The sequence below is a fragment of the Primulina tabacum genome, chromosome 5 (genome assembly GCF_025594145.1).
Source record: "Primulina tabacum isolate GXHZ01 chromosome 5, ASM2559414v2, whole genome shotgun sequence".
Classification (NCBI taxonomy): domain Eukaryota; kingdom Viridiplantae; phylum Streptophyta; class Magnoliopsida; order Lamiales; family Gesneriaceae; genus Primulina; species Primulina tabacum.
The window spans coordinates 39,363,155-39,384,802 of record NC_134554.1 but is presented as its reverse complement, the minus strand read 5'-3'; the positions used below and the strand labels follow the sequence as shown (position 1 = coordinate 39,384,802).

Genomic DNA, 21,648 nt, shown 5'->3' with positions numbered 1-21,648 from the left:
GTGAGTAAGACAAAAACTTGTGTGAGATGGTTTTACGGGTCATATTTTGTGAGACATATATATCTTATTTGGGTTATCCATGAAAAAGTATTACTTTTTATGCTAAGAGTATTACTTTTTATTGTGAATATCGGTAGGGTTGATCCGTCTCACAGATAAAAATTCGTGAGACCGTCTCACAAGAGACCTACTCGTATCTTTACTATTCATCATGGTTATCTAATCTATGTTTCTTACTTTTCCCATCCTAATTTAACTAAAAAAATTATTTTATCTAATAAAAATAAAATATAATATACAATAAAAATTCAAGAAAAATATTTTAAAAATTCAATTAACATAATTACATAGAAATTTAATAAACCAAAAGCCACACGTAGTTGCTTCGTCGACTAACCTCTCTTTCCCCCAAATTCCCTGAATTTTCTTCTTACGTTAAACATATTCACTTGCGCTTCCAAACTTGAGTTCGTCTTCCAAAAGCAGATATTCTAACACTCGTACAATCTCCAAATTTTTTTGCTGAAATCAACGTGAGACTTCGAGAATCTAGAGGCCCATTTGCTGAGCTGAGAATTAATCATGTCTCGAAACTACGATAACTGGGAGAGATTGGTGCGAGCAGTGATGCGCGACGAGGAGAACAGGCGAATGGCTATGAGGCCTTCAATGGAGTCCGTCAGCTATATCAGTTCTGCGTCATCCAGTTTCCGGGCTAGTTCTGCCTACAATTCTCCCGTCGTTAATGGGTCATTTTCTTTCAGTCAGACATTCGAGTTCCCCGCTGTTCACCCGAATGATCACGAAACAATGGCGAGATCAGAGTCTCTGGTAAGTCCTTTTTTCGTTCCAAGTACGATCCATATCTGCTCAAAGAGTTTGAGAGGTAGCTTTGAATTTGTTTACAGACAACTTAGGTTAAGGACGTCAAAAACGAACCCGACTAGATAATCTGACAGCTTACCCAAAAAAATCAAATTAAAGTTAGGAATTTTGGGTTCGGATCTAACTCAAACTGGACCTGAAATCAAACTTGAAAAAGTTAGTTACGTTGGGTTTCGTTCGGGTAAAAAAAAAGTAATTTTTTTTAAAATTAAGAAATATAGTTACATTATATGTTTGAATTATTTTATTCATATTGTAAATTTTCAATCTATAATATTTATTTTTTAAAAAAATTGTTAATTTTTTCATATTAAGCAAATTTTAAATTTTCTACAAGCTTAGTTTTAAATTTATAAATTTATTTATAAATTAGAATGTATGATCAAATATTTATTTTTAAAATAATTTATTGAAAATTAATTTGACATGTTTAAATATTTTTTTTATTGTTATTGATTTCATTAATTTTTATCGTGTGATATTTATTTTATAAAATATTTACACGTGCTAAACAATTATTTTTTTAGAAGTAATTAATAGTTTATACAATTTTTAAAATTAAATTTAAATATTTAAATTCACAAAACATAATTATTATATATTTATACAATATTTTGTTATAATTTTATTGAATTAAAATATTTATTATGTTTTGAATGTTTATTTAATTATTTTGTTAAATAATAAATAATAATGTTTGAATAGTTGTATATTAAAAAATTCATATATTTTTTTTAAAAAACTTTTTAGAGTAGGTGGCGTGGGTCGGGCTAGTTGGGTTGATTTGGGTTTGGGTTCATAATCTTCGGGTTGGTTAGAGTTAAGAAAATTTTTGTAATACCGAATCCACCCGAATTTGACACCCCTAACTTAGGTCGGTTACGAGTTTAGTCGAGTTAAGAATATTAATTTTTAGTTTTAATTCCATTGACTTTTCAAATTTTGTTTTGATACACTAATTTTTTATTTTTTAGTACAATTGCTGATTCGAAATCCAACAAATCATTCATTTTTTATGTAATGTCAATATTTTTAGTATCACGTCAATATTTTCGATTTCAAGTTTTTACTTCGACAAAATAGCACAAAACTTGAAAAAAATTGAAAGTTGTTTACCAAAACCCAAAAATTTATATTTTTTTTAATGTATTTTCTGGAAGTTTTTCTCAACAACTCGTACTAAATTTTAAAAGTTTTTGACTGATGGTGACATCCTCGTCTTGCTGGCCCATCTCCTTCCTCTTTCTCCAATTTTCAACACTTTTATTCATTTAAATGAAGGGTATACTAAATCATATACATTAATCTTTTAAAACTATATAATTTAGTTTTTTTCTTTAAACATAAATCTTAAGCAATTTTTTGTAACATTCAAGAAGAAAATGATCAATGGTTTTATTTTTGTTAAAATTTGAGTTGATGCTATCATTGCTTCACTCATGACAAACCTCTAAGATAGACGCCCTTCCTAACAAAAAAAATCGTCGAATTTTTCGTGTTGTTTCAGTATTTTGTTAATATATGCAGGGTGGACGCCGAACGAAAGGTGTGATCACCCCTCTTATATATACGGAAAAGATTAAAATTTTACGTGTAATTTTTCAAAAATACCGAGTTTTGCAAGTAGTTACGTTTTGGATCGTCTCTCCCCTTTCCCTTGGTTTTCTAGGTTCCTCGTCGTATATTATGACTAATGCAAGTGCAAATTTATCGAGCTTTGAAACAGAGAGTCTTCGTGGACCAAAGAACTGGAAAGAGTTGTTATGTGGTTGGAGCTAGAGGACTTGAAATTTCATCAGTTGAAGATTCTCAATCTTGGAAATGGACAACTCAAACTGATTCCAGGTTCTAGTTGGTATCTCATGTTAGCTTTGTCTTTTCACTTTTTCTTGGAAGATAATTTTTTAAAATTTGAAATGATTTAAAGAAACTTAATTCCCACTAAGAAGTACATCCAGAATCAATATTAGGAATGGAAATTATGATCATAAGAGATCAATTTCTCTTAACATAGCATAAGAATTCTGGTTTGTAAAATTTGTGAAAGTGTGAGACTAATCCTTAGACAGAAGCACGGTATAATAATTTGTTCGAACCTAGCATAAACAGAAACAAGGACAATCCTATTTGTTTAAGGATTCAATTCAATATTTTCTTTGGGAGATATTGGAAGAATTCTAAAGGTTGTCCATCGACTCAAATATTGCATGTATGAGATAGGGATGTAGGGAGAGGGGGGGTGGAAAGCTAAGATTCGCCAAGAACTTTTGATAGAAAAATCAATCCCTCTTTGTTCAATGATTCTGAATTGCTGAAACTGGCTGTGCCAAAAGTTCAAGATTGTTGGATGTGGTTCAAACAGAAGTTATTGGTTTAACTCATATCTAGATGTTTATACCGGAGATCGGAGTATGTATGCCCGAAAACAATATCCAAAACGTACATATGCAAGTTAGTTGGGTATTAGGCAAAAAGGCATCAATGAACAACTTAAAGAAATGCATGTGTCCTTGCAAACCACGAGTTTTGAACCTTTGACCGTGTGCTCTGATTCCGTATTTAAACTGCTATTCCCAAATTTTTGAGCTCATTTGAGGTAGTTGAACCATTTGTTTATAATTAATGCATCCCACACATGTAAACTAGAAAGCACAAAATGCATGCCTTGAATGCCTAGACCTCGTCCCAAACCCGAGACCTCGTCCCAGGATTTAGCGGGAAGACTTTATACATTTGACCCCTGAAACTGCTTGTTCCAAAAGCTTGATTTCACATGAGGTGTGTCCTAAACAATATTTTATATTCTAACGATGAGAATTAGGATTATTGATGAGCAAATTTGGACATAAAATAAATGTCAAGATATTTCGTCATAGGATGAAGAGATTCTATGGTTATTGACCGACGATTTCAGTTGGGAATAAATCTAGCAAGCGGACTAGGTCAAGTTATAGTAAATGGACGACAAGTCCAAGTATCGATCCCACAGAGACTATTATTTAAGTACTGAGATTTAAATTATTTGATTTAATCTAGGCAAACAATAACAAGTGATTTGATGATAATTTAAACTAGTTAAATTAAATTGAATTATGCTAAATTAATAACTGAGGTCGACTTTGCAGAACATGTTGAAACTTGGGAAATTTTCAAATTCAACAAAATGACCGGGAACGCACAACGGTCCAAACTTTGATTATTGTCACGCATTGGAATTATTTAACCACAGATTATTGCTGTCACGATGAAATTCTCTAATTTAACTATAAATCTATTTCTAGAGTTTATAATCATATTTTCATTTAACAGTCCAATTATTTCTAATTTAATTTAATTAAACAAAAACGCATTATTCAACGATGGAATCACAGCTATCGCCTAAAATCGCACCTTGAAACCGAATACTATTTCTATTCGGTTTAACCATGTGTTGATTAATATTTTTGAAGCTAAATTCAATATATTCTCTTTCGAGTCAAGATCGAACAACAAACATGCAAATAATTGGCCAAATTAAAAGCACGAAAATTACGCAAACATTAATCAATAACATGAAATTAATTCATAAATCAAATAATCCAATGAATGAACAAAATCAATAATTTATCCCTATCGTGGTCCCGATCACAAGAAAAAATACTCCATAAATTCAAAACTAGAAGAAAATCTAATATTCGAATTCATGAATAAAAATAAGAAAACAAAAGAGGAGAAAATCTCAGCGATGGAGCGCGAATCTTGCGTGTGAAGCGCGGTTTTCTCCCTTTTCTCCCAAGCCGTCGCCGTTTTCTCTGCAATTTTTTTTTTATTAAAAAGTTCCCAAAACTCGTCCTCATATCCTAGGTTTTCTCTTTTTATATCTCTTTCCAAAAATCCCCCAAAAAGTGTTATTTTTCGAGTCCTCATCCATATCTCCCCAAAATCTTTAAAAAATCTTCGCCAAATCTGATTCTAATCTCAAGGGAACGGACCCCGTGCATGCATCAGGAAAGGGGTCCGTGTATATTTTGTCCAAAATTCATTCCGGGAAACACTGGACACGGACCCCGTGTAGAGGTCCGTCTCGGGGTCCGTGTAGACACTGGATTTCTCATTCTCGGAGGATAAATGACACGGACCCCGGGTATAGGTCTGGCATGGGATCCGTGTAGGCACTGTATTTTTCTTCTTCGGGCTTTTAAGACACGGACCCTTACACAGGGTCCGTGTAAGGGTCTGGAGAAGGTCTTTGTGCTATTTTCCTATTTTTTCGGGTATTTCTGACATGGCATTGCGAAGGTTGACTTTCTTTCCCTTTCGCTGGCTTTTATCATCTTTTGGTCAAACCTGCAAATAGCAATAATAAAACGAATTAAGCGCAAAACTCGGAATAAAAACGCCAGATAAGCACGAATACGACAAAATAAAGTTCCTAAAACGCTATATAATTCGTGCTTATCAACTTCCCCACACTTAACATTTTTTCGTCCTCGAACAAATCAGACATGAAATAAAGATGAGACATATCTTAGATTCAGAACTAAAGTAATAGAATCAAAACTTTTCAATTTATCAAATTTTATCACCCCCGGTCAAAAGATCATGCTTCGAATATCACAAGATTCGTGTTCATCGCAATTTAAGATTCAAACATTATCCAGTAAAGATCAACAGAACAAGATGTGTGTAGTGTACAAGTCAGAACTCATACTCATCAACAGCTACTTGGTTTCAGGATCACTTATATTCATCATCATTTCTTTTTTTCTTTTTTATATTCTTTTTACTTTTTTTTTTATTTTTTATTTTTCGAAACGCCCCATATGCTCGACTTTCATACCTCTCTCTACTAAATGTTGAACGATCATGACTTGGTTAATAGGTCTTTTCAAACTTATAACGTAAGGCCAATGTTCACGGCTACAATAAACGGCATGGGAATCAAAAGTGAGAGAAAATAAACATACTCCTGCTGCGCATTCATTCAACCTTTAACTCGCCACCAATTTATTGTATTTTTATCATCTTTAGAGCTCTATCATCTCCTTTCTTTTTCATTGTCATTCAACTTTCACCCACAGATTTTTCAGGTGTTTTCAATACCATACACTTCACACCTTTTTTTTTCTCCATAAATCCACTTCTTTTCATTCACAGGTAATTCAACAACTCCTTCAAATATGTCTTTTCCACACATTTGAGTTTTGGAACACTTCAAAGCGCTCGAAGGGTTTATTTCTCTCAAAGTTCTGGTAGGACAGAAGTGTATAGGCTAAAATTTAGGTGGTTGATGTGGAACATTGAATAAATTACGAATGAGGTCTAATTGTGTGTCATTGACACACACTATTCGATTTTTACAGGTTTAAGAAAGGTTACTAGAGACAATAAATGATGTATCGGGGTAGGCTTGAAAGGCTCAAACGATCCAAAGATCGCCTAAATCATCCCTAAGTCACAATCGTTCGTATTTCGCTTCGAGGGCTAATCAGACAAGTTCTAGGTTGTTTCCATTTTCAGTTTTTTTTAAACATAAGTTTACCTTGCACCAATTCACCATCAATGAGCAAAAATATGACCACGTGCATGGAATGAAATGTCAATACAAAACTGGTTCATGTCTGACTCTCTCCTTGAAACTACGACTCCTCTCATTCAATACTAGTCATGAAACGGTTTCCCGGGTGATCCAAAATCTAACAAATTAATCCGGTTATCATGTAAAACAAGATTTCTTTCTCTAGATATAGTCTCATCCTACGTGAAAAGTGTTGTTAAGTGCTGTGCAACGATGTGTAACAAATATGACCCACCCCCACACTTGAAATAGACACTGCCCTCAGTGTAAAGTGATGAAAACTGAACTAGCAAGACAATTAAATCAAAAAACACTTCCCTGAAAAAATGTCGAGTAAGTGGTGAAAATGTGATGGCAATCATCAACTCCTGAAAAGAACGACATCGAATACACAAAGAAACGTAAAACGGAAATAGGAAAGGCACATAAGCAAACGAATAAACCCAAAAGATGATAATCATGAATAATAAGTGACATAAAATGAACAACAACATCTGAAAGAAAAGCACAAAATGAGAAAACTGATCCAAAGCCTCCACAAGTCATAAAATAAACAAGCTAACTACTCGTCGTCGGATCCCACGTCCAAATCCTCAAGGTCATCGAGTGTGGATCTGTCAAAAGGTGGCACATAGATATCATCTGAATGCGACTGCGTCCTGGCATGGTGCTCAAGTCGAGCCAATCGGGTGCGCAAGTCGTCCATGCAGTCAAATATGGTCGAGAATACCTGACGAGTACCTCTCGGGGCGAGCTGTCGTGGGGGCAAACCAACTTGAGGTCCTGCTCGGGCATCCAATGCTGCCTCTTCCTCCACTCGATCTTCCAAGGCTCGCTCATCAGCTGTAGGGGGAGGCACTGGTGGGTCACGGGGATGTGGACTGATATGGTGACTCCCGGGATTTCTGTACCAAGCACCCTGCCTGAAAATGAAGTACATGCCCTGCATAGCCTGGGGTGAGAGCATCTGTGTAGAGGTGGGGAGGAAGAAAGTCTCACCAGTGAGATCGACACTGTAGGCTGCCAAAATCCGGGAGATGATGATAAGGAAAGGGGGCATATGGCGTCCTATTCTTCGTGGGATCAATGTGGGCGACTAAAGGAATATGGGAAATCATGATCGACGCCACCGGGATAGCAGGAATGGCCCCCAATCCATTCAACATCTTGTCTATGATATATAGATCCATATGGCGGACCTCATTGTTCCCGGCCTTCCTCGGAATGATATTCGCTCCCGTGAAGTAACAGATGAGGCGATCAAGCAGCGGGAGGGACGTCGGAAGGACGCTGGTGCGGGAGCCGGTTTGGGATGTGAAATAGTGTAGATGGCTCCGCGCCTGAGGGATTCGGAAAGTGATGTCCGACAGGAAGAGATCCAACTGATTGAAGACCACCGGAGGCCCATCATTGGGGACATTCAAAATAGCGGCCAGAGATGCGCTAGTTAACTTAATAGTAACCCCTTTGACGTAAGTACGTATATGCTGCATCCCGGTCTTGTCTTTTTCCTCAAAATTCGCGTAGAATTGCCATACCAACTCAGGGTAATAAGAGCCGGTGATGTCCAGGAGAGGTCCCCAACCAAATTTATCAAATTCTGCCCTGAGTGGCACTTTGTGATTGATCCGTGGATGAACGGAACTTTCAACGATCATGGAGTTCTCATTAAGTGCCGAGTATCACTCAAAATTATCTCGTCTGGTGAACTTAAAGGCATCAAATGCCAACCTAGCGGAACCAGAAGATGAGGAAGCACCGCCTCGGGTGCGCTTACTAATCTGTTTGCGAGGAGGCATTTCGACTCAAGCAGATAGATTCAAACACCCCAACAAATCAATCACAGCAATCCAACAATTTATCCCGAAGGCGGTAACAATTAAACCGTGACACAAACAAAGTTCAAAACCCAACAATCGAAGATCAACACCCAATCAATAATCGAACTAATGTGCAATACTCATGCGGGTGGCACAAAATCATCAATGCGGATAAGCGGGTATTGGAATCAAGGTATAGCCACGCTTACCGAGAAGAGAACAAGAGGTGATGGCATGGTGGTGGAAGGTGTCCGGCGACGGGAGGTTGAGTGGTGGTGGTCGGCTGTGGTGCGAGTTTGCAAGAGGTTGAGGGAGGCGACGAGTTTCGGCTGGAGGCGGCGAGAGGCGTAGTCACGATTTGGGGATTTGGGCGACTGAAATCGCGTATTTTATTCTGAAAGCTGTGAAAATTAGACGACACGGACCCCGTGATTGGATCCTTGTACAGGTCCGTGTAGTTACTGAAAATCGGCAGGTTCTGAATTCGTGGACACGGACCCCGTGTAGGGGTCCGGGGAGAGGTCCGTGTAGGCTCTGGAAATCAAAACCCCCTTTAAATATATATATATATATATATATATATATTCCTTACACACTACGAACCAAACACATATGCGAGGTCAGGAATGTACAATTCTATAAATCTATACATCAAAACTGAAATTCGATCAAGCACACAAGATGCAAGAAATGTACAAAAACTTCCCTGGCCTATTTGATGTTCTCAGTCTGCAGGTCCTAATAGAATCCCCACACTTGAGAAATCCCACCGCTAGCGAATAACCTACCTGCACACCCATTCACTGAGATTAGCTCATGAGATATGCATAAAACAAAAAGAAAGAAAACGAAATTAAAAGATGAAAGAAAAAATAAAACTAAACACTGGGTTGTCTCCCAGCAAGCGCTAAATTTATAGTCTATAGCCCGACTATATTCCCTTATTCAGTTTGGATCTTGCAGATCCATGGTGGTTGGCTCATTGGGTATGGTACCATCATTATAAACCTTCAGTCTATGCCCATTCACCTTGAAAGCTCCAGTTGCTTCACTAGTGATCTCCATTGTCCCGTAAGGGAAAACTTGCGTGATGGTGTATGGTCCTGACCACTGTGAACGCAACTTACCTGGCATCAACTTCAGTCGAGAATTGTATAATAGTACCAGTTGTCTCACCACAAATTCTCGATGGACGATGTTTTGATCATGCCAATGTTTGGTTTTTTCCTTGTAAAGCTTGGCGTTCTCATAAGCATCCAACCTAAACTCATCCAATTCATTTAGTTGCAGCACTCTCTAGTCACCTGTGGCTTTAGCATCAAAATTCAAGAATTTAGTAGCCCAGTAAGCCTTATGTTCAAGTTCTACGGGTAGGTGACACGACTTCTCATACAATAATTTAAATGAAGACATGCCAATGGGGGTTTTAAAAGCAGTGCGGTAAGCCCAAAGTGCATCGTCGAGTTTGCTAGACCATTATTTCCTTGAAGCACCGACAGTCTTCTCAAGAATGCGTTTAAGTTCTCTGTTCGATACCTCGACTTGGCCACTCGTTTGAGGGTGATAAGGTGTGGCTACCTTATGTTGGACCCCATACTTAGCCAACAGACTGTCAAATTGATTATTTCAAAAATGAGTACCCATATCGCTAATAATGGCTCTAGGTGTGCCAAAACGTGAGAAAATAATTTTTTTTGAGAAATTGAAAGACAACCCTAGAGTCATTAGTTTTGCATGCAAGTGCCTCCACCCACTTAGACATGTAATCGACAGCCACCAAAATGTACTTGTTCCCGAAAGAAACTGGGAACGGACCCATGAAATCTATACTCCACACATCAAATATCTCACACACCAAAATACTATTGAGAGGCAATTCATGTCGCCTAGAGATATTACATGTGCGCTGACAATTTGGACATTTTATAACATATTCATGCGCATCCTTAAACAAAGTAGGCCAATAAAAACAAGACTGGAGGACTTTTGACGCAGTTCTAGTTGCCCCAAAATGGCATCCAGCCGGACCAGCATGACAATGAAACAAAATCTCACTTACCTCTTCCTGGGGGATACATCTCCGGACTATACCGTCTGCACATATTCTAAACAAATAAAGATCCTCCCACAAATAATATTTCAAATCTGAGAAAAATTTCTTCTTTTGCTGATAAGTGAAATGGGGAGGAATGAACTTACTGGAAAGATAATTAACAAAATCGGCGTACCATGGTAAACTGTTGACCTCAAAAAGTTGTTCATCTGGGAAATCATCGCGAATAATTTCATTACCTTGACTTGGATTCTCCAAACGCGAGAGGTGGTCTGCAACTTGGTTCTCTGTCCCCTTCCTATCGATTATCTCCAAGTCAAATTCCCGCAACAGAAGAATCCAGCGAATGAGCCTTGGTTTTGCATCCTTTTTGGCCATCAAGTATTTTAAGGCAGAATGATCAGTGTGCGCTACTACTTTGCTCCCTATCAAATATGATCTAAATTTATCCAAAGCAAAAACCACAGCAAGAAGCTCCTTCTCTGTACTGGCATAGTTCAGTTCGGCAGCTGATAGTGTCATACTGGCATAGTAGATGACATGGATACATTTCTCTTTTTTTTGTCCCAACACTGCCCCTAGAGCTGTGTCGCTTGCATCACACATCACCTCAAATGGTGACCCCCAATCTGGTGCTATCATCACAGGTGCGGTGATCAATTTCTCCTTCAAAACCTGAAATGCCTGCACACACTCATCGGAAAAATCAAAGCACACATCTTTTATCAGCAAATTGGTTAGAGGCTTAGCAATGCAAGAAAAATCTTTTTTAAAGCGTCTATAGGACCCTGCATGGCCTAGAAAACTAGGCACTCCTCTTATGTTTGTTGGGGCTGGGAGTTTTTCAATTACTTCAATTTTTGCCTTATCAACTTCAATCCCAGTTTCTGAAATTTTGTGTCCCAACACAATTCCCTCTCTCGCCATGAAATGACATATTTCCCAGTTTAAAACCAAATTTGACTCCTCACATCTCTATAAGACTTTAGACAGGTTAATCAAACACGTATCAAACGAAGAGCCAAAGACAGAAAAATCATCCATGAATATTTCAATAAAGTCCTCAATCATGTCATGAAATATTGTCATCATGCATCGTTGGAAAGTTGCTGGTGCATTACATAGACCGAATGACATTCGTTTTTATGCAAATGTCCCGTAAGGACAAGTAAACGTGGTTTTCTTCTGATCTTCAGGGTCAATGGGAATTTGCATATAACCCGAATAACCATCCAGGAAACAGTAGAAAGAATGTCCAGCTAACATTTCCAACATTTGATCAATAAAAGGAAGAGGGAAATGGTCTTTACAGGTGGCGTCATTAAGTTTTCTATAATCAATGCAAACACGCCACCCTGTAACAGTTCTGGTAAAAATCAACTCATTGTTCTCATTTTTTACGACTGTGATCCCACCCTTTTTCGGAACAACTTGTTACTGGACTTACCCATCTACTATCAGAAATCAGGTAAATAATACATGCGTCCAGTAGCTTTATCACCTCTTTCTTGACCACCTCTTGCATAGCCGGGTTTAGACGTCTTTGAGGTTGGGTAGATGTCTTGTGGTCAGCCTCCATCAGAATTTTGTGCATGCACATTGAGGAACTGATCCCCTTGATGTCTGCAATGCTCCAACCTATGGCTTTGATATTTTTCCTCAGAACTCGCAACAGCTTTTCTTCTTCCGTCCCTGTCAAAGTAGAGGAAACTATCACTGGCAGTTTATCGTTATTAAGCAAAAATAGATATTTCAAGTGAGAATGAAGAGGTTTCATCTCTAGGATTGGGGCTTCTTCAATGGATGATTTTAAGGGTCTTGGGACATGCCCAAGCTCCCCAATCCTAGAGTTTACCGTTTTTGAAATCGGTCCTGCCTGCTTCCAAATAGTGTACGTATTCCTCGATCTCTTTATTTTCCAAATCTCCTGGACATGTATGGGTCAAACAAACTTCCAAAGGATCTTCACATATCAATCCCTGCAAACCACACTCAACGAACTCGTCAGTAGCATCAATTCTAAAACAATCAGATGTATCATTGGGGTATTTGATGGACTGAAAAACATTAAACACCACACTCTCATCATTCAATCTCAACACCAACTCACCTTTGTGTACATCTATCAGAGCTTTTCCAGTTGCTAAAAATAGTCTACCTAAAATAAGAGGGATCTCACGATTCTCTTCCATATCCAACACAACAAAATCAACCGGAAAAATGAACTTGTCAACTTTTACCAACACATCCTCTACAACTCCCCTGGGATATTTAATTGATCTATCGGCCAATTGTAGAAAAATTGTAGTTGGCTTTACTTCACCTATTTTCAGCTTCTCAAAGCATGAATACGGCATTAAGTTAATGATTGCACCTAGGTCACACAAAGCTTTACTAAAATTTGAAGTTCCTATGGTACAAGGAATAGAGAAGCTACCTGGGTCCTTAAGCTTCGGCGGTAATTTATTTTGTAAAATTGCAGAACATTCCTCCGAAAGCTTAATCGTCTCAAAGTCCACTAATTTCCTCTTGTTCGATAAAATATCTTTAAGAAATTTAGCATAGGGAGGGCATTTGAGCTAAAGCCTCTGCAAATGAGATATTTATGTGCAGCTTTTTGAAAATCTCAAGAAATTTTGAAAATTGAGTATCCAGTTGCAGTTGCTTTACTCTTTGGGGAAACGGGAGTGAATTAATATCATTAGTGGGGTTCGAGTTTACAGATTTACCTTTCTCCTTTGCGTCCTCGGACCTTTGCTTGGATGACCCCTTTTCTTTCACATTTCCTCAACATCAACTACATCTTGCTTTATGGGAGATGTCACCGTGACTGCATTGACACCCCTCGGATTCTTTTCCGTGTCACTAGGTAGTGAACCCGGAGCTCGTGTAGACATTTGTGTCGCTAACTGCCCTAGTTGAGTCTCCACCCTTTGCATCATGACATCATGATTTTGTCATCTCATCTCATTCCTGGCTATGTACTTGGCTAACATATCCTCAAGATTCGACTTGCTATCTTGTGGCTTGAAACCGGGTGGCATAGAAGGTCCAGTACCTTGCGGAGGTTTAGGTGGTTGCTGAGGAGGCTTTTGTTGTGTAGGATGTTGTGGAGGATTGAAATATGGTTGCTCAACAGAATTTTCTGATTGCCTCCACCCTAAAATTCGGATGATTCCTCCACCCTGGGTTATATGAGAAACTGTATGGATTATATTGTTGTCGACCTTGGTTTCCCACATAGTTCACTGAGTCCCCTCCAAAGCACTGTATTCCCTCACAATACATATCTGGCATGACATGCATGTCACTAGATGATCCACCAACTATCTCAGCGTTCCCTTGAATTTGATTTACTCGCTTGACTGGTATTGATCTATTTGTTTGTAACTGTGCCATCTGATGTGTCAATCCATCAAGCTTTGCTGTGATCGCTGTCAAAGCATCCATCTCAAGGAATCCGACTTTCTTCTCCTTTCTGTTGTCTTGCCAGCCTACATTGCTTTCTGCCATATTAGATATGATTTCAAGCGCTGCGTTTGGTCTTTTTCTGTATAGGCTACCGATCGCTGCTGCATCAAGCATAGATCTCACAGAAGGGTCCACCCCGTAAGAGAACGTCTCAACCTGCTGGCCTAACGAAAAACCATGTCTCGGATACATTCTTAACATCTTCTTAAACCTTGACCATGCTGAATTCAATGATTCCCCATCTCTCTGTCTAAACGATGTGATTTCATTATGCAATTGTGTAATCTTAGTTGGGGGAAAACACATGTGCATGAAGACCTCGACTAATCCATCCCATGTAGTAATAGAACCAGCTGGAAGGTCTCGAAGCCACTCCATAGCCTCTCCTTGTAGGGAGAATGGGAATAGTCAGAGACGAATGACATCGGTACTCATCCCCATTGCACTTGATTGTATCACAGATCGACAGAAAATTCTCCAGATGTGCATTGGGATCTTCAGAAGGTGATCCTCCAAATTTGACTTGGAGTTGAATCATCTGGATGATGGTCGGCTTAAGTTCGAATGTATTCGCTTGAATTGTAGGGCCGACAATACTAGAACCATAACCTCCAAACGCTGGTCTATGGAGCTCCATTAAAGTACGCCCATCCTCTTCTCCGGCCATGTCTTTAAATTCTGGTTTAAGTTCTATTTCAGATTCTTCTTTATATTCGAATTCAAGAGCCAAGTTGTTGTTCCTTCGAGCTCTACGGATGCGGCGGAGAGTGCTTTCAATCTCTAGATCAAGTGGCACTAGATTTTCGAAGCCTTTAGCACGGCTCATAAAACACGAGCTAGACTCCTACAATCAAAATTCAAGTGCACAATTCAAGCTCCTAAAGAGTGTAAAAATTTGAAACAAAATTAATTAAAATGCTAAAAAAAGTTTAAAATAAAATAAGAACCAAGAATAAATGCCTAGTCTCAAATAAATAATTTATCCTAATATTAAACAAATAGTCCCCGGCAACGGCGCCAAAACTTGACCGACGATTTCGGTTGGAAATAAATCTAGCAAGTGGACTTGGTCAAGTTATAGTAAATGGACGACAAGTCCAAGTATCGATCCCACAGAGACTATTATTTAAGTACTGAGATTTAAATTATTTGATTTAATCTAGGCAAACAATAACAAGTGATTTGATGATAATTTAAACTAGTTAAATTAAATTGAATTATGTTAAATTAATAACTAAGATCGAATTTGCAGAACATGTTGAAACTTGGGAAATTTTCAAATTCAACAAAATGACCGGGAACGCACAACGGTCCAAACTTTGATTATTGTCATGCATTGGAATTATTTAACCACAGAGTATTGATGTCACGATAAAATTCTCTAATTTAACTATAAATCTATTTGTAGAGTTTATAATCATATTTTCATTTAACAGTCCAATTATTTCTAATTGAATTTAATTAAACAAAAACGCATTATTCAACGATGGAATCACAGCTGTCGCCCAAAATCGCACCTTGAAACCGAATATTATTTCTAGTCGGTTTAACCGTGTGTTGATTAATATTTTTGAAGCTAAATTCAATATATTCTCTTTCGAGTCAAGATCGAACAACAGACATGCAAATAATTGGCCAAATTAAAAGCACGAAAATTACGCAAACATTAATCAATAACATGAAATTAATTCATAAATCAAATAATCCAATGAATGAACAAAATCAATAATTTATCCCTATCGTGGTCCCGATCACAAGAAAAACTACTACATAAATTCAAAACTAGAAGAAAATCTAATATTCGAATTCATGAATAAAAATAAGAAAACAAGAGAGGACAAAATCTCAGCGATGGAGCGCGAATCTTGCGTGTGAAGCACGGTTTTCTCTCTTTTCTCCCAAGCCGTCGCCGTTTTCTCTGCAATTCATTTTTTTTAATTAAAAAGTTCCCAAAACTCCTCATATCCTAGGTTTTTTCTTTTTATATCTCTTTCCAAAAATCCCCCAAAAATTGTTATATTTCGAGTCCTCATCCATATCTCCCCAAAATCTCTAAAAAAATCTTCGCCAAATCTGAATCTGATCTCAAGGGCACGGACCCCGTGCATGCATCAGGGAAGGGGTCCGTGTATATTCTGTCCAAAATTTATTCCGGGAAACACTGGACACGGACCCCGTGTAGAGGTCCGTCTCGGGGTGCGTGTAGAAACTGGATTTCTCATTCTCGGAGGATAAATGACACGGACCCCAGGTATAGGTCCGGCATGGGGTCCGTGTAGGCATTGTATTTGTCTTCTTCGGGCTTCTAAGACACAGACCCTTACACAGGGTCCGTGTAAGGGTCTGGAGAAGGTCTTTGTGCTATTTTCCGCGAAGCTTGACTTTCTTTCCCTTTCGTTGGCTTTTATCATCTTTTGGTCAAACATGCAAATAGCAATAATAAAACGAATTAAGCGTAAAACTCGGAATAAAAATGCCAGATAAGTAAGAATACAACAAAATAAAGTTCCTAAAACGCTATATAATTCGTGCTTATCAGTTATCCACTATGGACAAAATTTTTTTGAAAGTTGATGAAGGAAATTATCGTGGTGTGGTTATTTGAGTAAAATGATTTCATGTAAAAGTATTCCAATTTATAAATGGATGAATTTCCTAAAAATTATGTTTTGTATATTTTCAAAACATACTAAGTTGTTCATTTAAAAAATTACTGTTCCAACATCTAATTTTGCTTATTTTCCCCCCAAGTAGTGACAGATTCTTAGAGGTGGCAGAGCTTCAAGCAGTATGGTGGCTGGATATCCGCTGCAAGATCCGATCACAAGTCTTTCCCCAAAGGAAAACGTATGAAGCCCATCTAATATTCAAACTAGCCAAAAAACTGAAGGGTCTTGAATCAGCCAAGGCAATGGTCCGCTTCATTAACGATGAGCCCGAAAAAGATGCTGAAAAACGAGCCTGTATCGTGCACTTTGACCCAGAGGAGAACAGGAGAGGCTCGACTGTGGTCAAGAGAGATGACGGGTGGATGGAGGTAGAAATCGGAAGATTTTACATTGGTCAAGGAGAAAACGGGGAGGTGGAGGCTAGGCTGTTCGAGAAGAGTTGGAACTTTTTGAAAAGCGGCCTTCTTGTTGGAGGCGTGGAGTTCCGACCATCGTTTAGATATAGTGACAATCCCATTGTTTCCAAACAATGCCTATCAAGAATCGTGATGGCATAATCTGTTGGAAAAGATTTATTAAGTTATAAAATCTTATCCTATCTAGTGGCACATATGATTATAATTATAAGATTTAATCATGCACAAATTTTATGTTATCTACTATTAGTAGATTTGTAAAAATTTAGATGTGTAAAATTATAACTTGATAAATTATATTGATTATATTTTGATTATTTTGATAATGTTATCATATTTTGAAATTCAAAATATCTCATCTTGATATGACACAATTTAAATTTAAACTTAATCGATGATGGTACGAGTTTTCTATAAATAATAGTTTTGAGATCTCTAAACATACACACCAAAAGTTACATAAAACCATAATTTTGAGGTTTTGAGTATTTAGGAGACTCACAAACAACTCGAAGAAATTCAAATGAGGTGTTCATAGGTATTCTTCATATTCAATGGCTGGATATAACATTCGATTTATTTTTCCACATTCAGCATGATGTTTATTAAGTTTAAACATGAATGAATTTCTTACATTTAATATTAGAGAAATTTTTACCTCCGTCTTGATACGATTAAGAAAAAATTTTGAAAATTTTATTTTGTTATTTTGTGCAATTTTCGAAATTCATAAAAAAAATGGACAAAACCAAAATTTTTAAATCATCACCGGCCACCGTCCGAAACCCAAACCCGGCAATTGGACCCACCTACCGAAAGCCCACTTCGGGAGGATCGTAAACCACCACTGGTCAGAAAATTAAGTCCTCAAATTGGCCGAAAAAATCGAACCTATGTTCTACTCGATTTTCTGGTTCAGATATGGCCATCGTTCACTCTATTTATAGCCGATCGAGAAGTGGCCACGAAAGGAAACGGTCGCCTAGATGTCCCCATCACGATGACACTAAGACCCGACCGTGAATCATCATCATATGGCCTGAATCTGGGAAAATTTGATCGTTGCTTCTGTGCGATCTTCGGATGATTTTCAATTTCCGGCCAGTTGCATGGCGGTGCGTGTGTGCGAGGAGTGGTCGTCCATGGGTGACGGTCAACGGCAGCGCTGATGAAATCATCGGATGGGGTGGCAGGGAGGAAATCGGAAATTGAATGGGCTTAGGGTTAGGGTTTGACTCGAAAATTGGGAATTTATTTTTCGTTTGGTAAGAAGCCCAGACCGCACCTGCGACACTGAGCTGCCTAAAATGGGAGTCTCAGCGTCTTTCCTGTGCAGATGGGACGCTAGGGCGCCCCTTTTGGGCTCCCTGGCACCTTACCTAAGGCCTGGAAATTTCCAGACCAGCGCCCCTTTTGGGAGCTCCAACGCTTTCCCTCAAGCGCATGTTTCATTTATGGCTTTTTGTTCGAGATTTCTTTGTCTTTTTCTTTGCCTAAATTATATTCATTAAGTTTAAAAACATTTCAACAATCCTCACATTAATGAGATTAATGCAAGAATGTACTTGATGTCGAAAGAGAGATTACATGGCAACATTCTTTCATGGAATAAGTAGCTTTTGGCTTTTAACATTCCTTACCAGAGTATCGTCAGATTTACTAGGTCACGAAGTGAACATAATATCTTGAACTTCGTGGTGGTTTATGTAAAACAAGAAAACAATATATACATGATAACTCCCTATAATTTCATTTGGTTTTTCCAATTTTGTCCAATTTGGTCATAAAACGCATCTTGGCTTCATAAGTATTTCGTTGAGGCGGTTGGTCCTCACTTACATATGTTGTCATTTTTTTAAGATTATTCTAATACTCCGTGTTTTTATAAGCGAAGGAACCATTAAAAGTACAAAAGTATACTCACTACATTTGTCGAAAACAATACTCTTCGTCTTAGGAATGAGAAAGAAGTAATTCCAAGTGCTAGTACAAGTTCTCATAATTTAGTTGTCTCGTTGAACTAAGATATTGGGATATCCAATCAACAAGCTTGAGTTAACACTATGAAAATTTAGTTTTGTAGGTTTTAAATTCATTCTTTTTGACAAGCTATATGCTTAATCTATATTCAAGACTTTCGTAAGCGGATCCGCCAAGTTATCTTTGATTTGAGATAATCAATAGTGATAATTTCACTTGAGATCAATTTTTGCACGGTATGGTGTCTTCGACGAATATGACAAAACTTACCATTATACATACTATTTCATGTCATTGCAATTGCAGACTGACTGTCACAGTATATCATTATTGAAGTCACTAGTCTAGCTGGTCCAATAAGTAATATTCTCTAGAAATTTGTGAAGTCATTATGCTTCTTCTGCGACTTTATCTAGTACTATAAATTCAAATTCCATTGTAGATATAACGATGCAAATTTGTTTTGATGACTTTCGAGAGACTATGCTACCACCAATGCTAAAAACATATTCAATAGTTAATTTAGAGTCTTTGGTGTCAGAAATCAAATTAGTGCCACTATATCCTTCTAGCACTACATGGTATCTAGTATATTGCAACTCATACTCTAAGGTGTCTTTAATATTTAAGCAACCTATTCAAAGCCTTCTAATGAAACTCACTTGGATTTTTTGTGAATTGACTCAACTTATTTATCGCACGGGGCGATGTTCGGTTAAGTACAATTTGTGATGTATATAAGACTTCCAATAATTATAGAGTATTTCAGCTAGGATACTGGTTCCCCATTATTCTTACCCAAATGAATGTTCATGCCCATATGCATCTTTATTGGAGAAGAGTCATATGCATTAAACTTCTTCAAGACTGTCTCAACATAATGAGATTGAGACATGACAATTGTTTCCGAAGTCCTAAAGATTTTAATCTTTATATGGGATTAAGCAGACGGCCTAATAATGACATGAAAGATTTGACAAATTTATGTTATCAAATGATTTTAAGATTAACGAGTGTGACAAATGTGTTTATATTAAGGGCACACGAGGCTCTTCTGTGACATTATGTTTATATGTTGATTACATGCTTATAATGAGAAGTAATCAAGACATGATGAAGACAACAAATTATGACAAAACTTTTATCGCCATTACTAATGTCACACTAGGGATTAAAATCTTTGGGCGTCTGCTTAATCCCATATAAAGACTTAACAAGTCGGCATACTTTTTTTTTTGACCCCAAACAATATAACATTCGAGTTTTTTATATATATATTTCTTCTTTCAATTCATCATTCAAGAATACGGTTTTAACATCTATTTGATGTGTCTCAAGGTTATGCAAAGTTGAAATTGCTATGAACACACAAATGAAATTTATTCTTGATATCGATGAATACGTGTCAAAAAATGAAGTAATTCTTTTTGTCTGTAGCCTTTAGTCACCAATCTGACCTAGTTTTGTTCGACATTTTCATCGAATTTATACTTGCATTTCAGGATCCATTTGCTTCCAAGATTTGGTTCCTAATGGAAGATCCATCATAATCAAGACTTCTGAATCCCATAAAATTGTTATATCGTGCCTGGATTTAGAATGACCCACGTTTAAAAGAATTTGTGTCATATCAATTTTTAGGGCGTCTGCATTGTGGCATTGGTTCGTATTATAGTACATACCACCTCATCAAAAGCACTAGATACATATGTCACTTATACATATTATTAACACATTCATTCTCTCACATTAACACATTCATTCTCTCATATTCATTTTAATATTAGCACTCATTATTTGTTATTATCACTATACACTCATTCATCTTTATTCTTATTTTACATTAAATAAATATATATTTACAATTTTATTTACACAACTTAAATGATTATTATTTAAAATAAATAATTATATTATTTTTAATAATTAAAATATTATTATAAATTTGTAATAAAATGAATACAACATATAAATTGTCATGTAGTTCGAAATTTGTTCGGAGATAATCATGAAATCATCGGTTTGAGCATTGGCCTGGTGGTTGGTTGTATGAGTTCATCAGCTTCATCATTATACTAATTTGTCATGAGATCTGCTTCATCTTCAAGTCGTTTAAAGTTTTTTTTTTTTTTTTTTAAATACCAACCTTCAGAATTTTTGGAATGAAACATGCATTTTAAAGAAAAAAATTTAAACCATTGGGATATTTTTTACAAAAATTGGAAAAACAAAGTTTCTTTTTTTTTAAAAAAAAGAAACATCTGGGTTGGCCAAATTGGAGTTTGGGAGTTTAACGCCCAAGCTGATATGGCTTTGTGGGTGAGAAGGGGTGCAAATGTCACACACTGCGTCTCTTTTACAACATACAAAGTTAAGTAATATTATGTCATGCTTAGATCGATTGATTTGACATGACAAATTTCAAATTTTTTTAATTGCTTGGATTGATAAAATTTAAATGGATTTCAAATACCACCCCTTATCAAACGATGCAATTTTTTAATGGTATTGACTATTCGATATTAATCTTTCAAATCCCTCCCCGAATCAAATTCATCGATTCTAGTACAAATTTTTTTTTTAATTCACGTTTGATTTATGTTCTTAACTAGGAAGAGAGAAGGCATTATAAAGAATAGATTAATGACATATTTTGAAATTAATTTGATAAATAATCAATTATACAATGGTACTTTATTAAATTAATATATCCTCCATCATCTGGTATACAAAACAATGCCTTTTATGTATATAGCCTTGTTAAATTCTTAACTGGAGAACAAGAACTCATTTCAGA

At 36.9% G+C, this 21,648-nt stretch overlaps 1 protein-coding gene across 3 annotated transcripts; it reads left to right on the top strand.

Moving 5' to 3' along the window:
- The first annotated feature begins 357 nt into the window (after positions 1-357).
- On the top strand, positions 358-17,115 carry LOC142547640 (putative F-box protein PP2-B12). Of its 3 annotated transcripts, none has more exons than XM_075656016.1 (3): positions 358-831; positions 2,612-2,730; positions 16,547-17,115. In XM_075656016.1, the coding sequence occupies exons 1-3, from the start codon at positions 583-585 to the stop codon at positions 17,010-17,012; spliced, it is 834 nt and encodes a 277-aa protein (XP_075512131.1). In that variant the 5' UTR covers positions 358-582; the 3' UTR covers positions 17,013-17,115. The 3 variants fall into 3 exon arrangements, with proteins under 3 accessions (XP_075512131.1, XP_075512129.1, XP_075512130.1); XM_075656014.1 differs by having other exon boundaries at positions 16,538-17,114; XM_075656015.1 differs by having other exon boundaries at positions 361-831; positions 16,541-17,102.
- Positions 17,116-21,648: the final 4,533 nt, after the last annotated feature.

Excerpts from the sequence above, each read along its gene's own strand:
- LOC142547640 (XM_075656014.1), top strand. The coding sequence starts at position 583 with ATGTCTCGAAACTACGATAACTGGGAGAGATTGGTGCGAGCAGTGATG. Across the intron at positions 832-2,611 it reads TGGCGAGATCAGAGTCTCTG|AGAGTCTTCGTGGACCAAAG; the intron begins GTAAGTCCTTTT and ends GCTTTGAAACAG. Across the intron at positions 2,731-16,537 it reads ACAACTCAAACTGATTCCAG|TAGTGACAGATTCTTAGAGG; the intron begins GTTCTAGTTGGT and ends TTTCCCCCCAAG.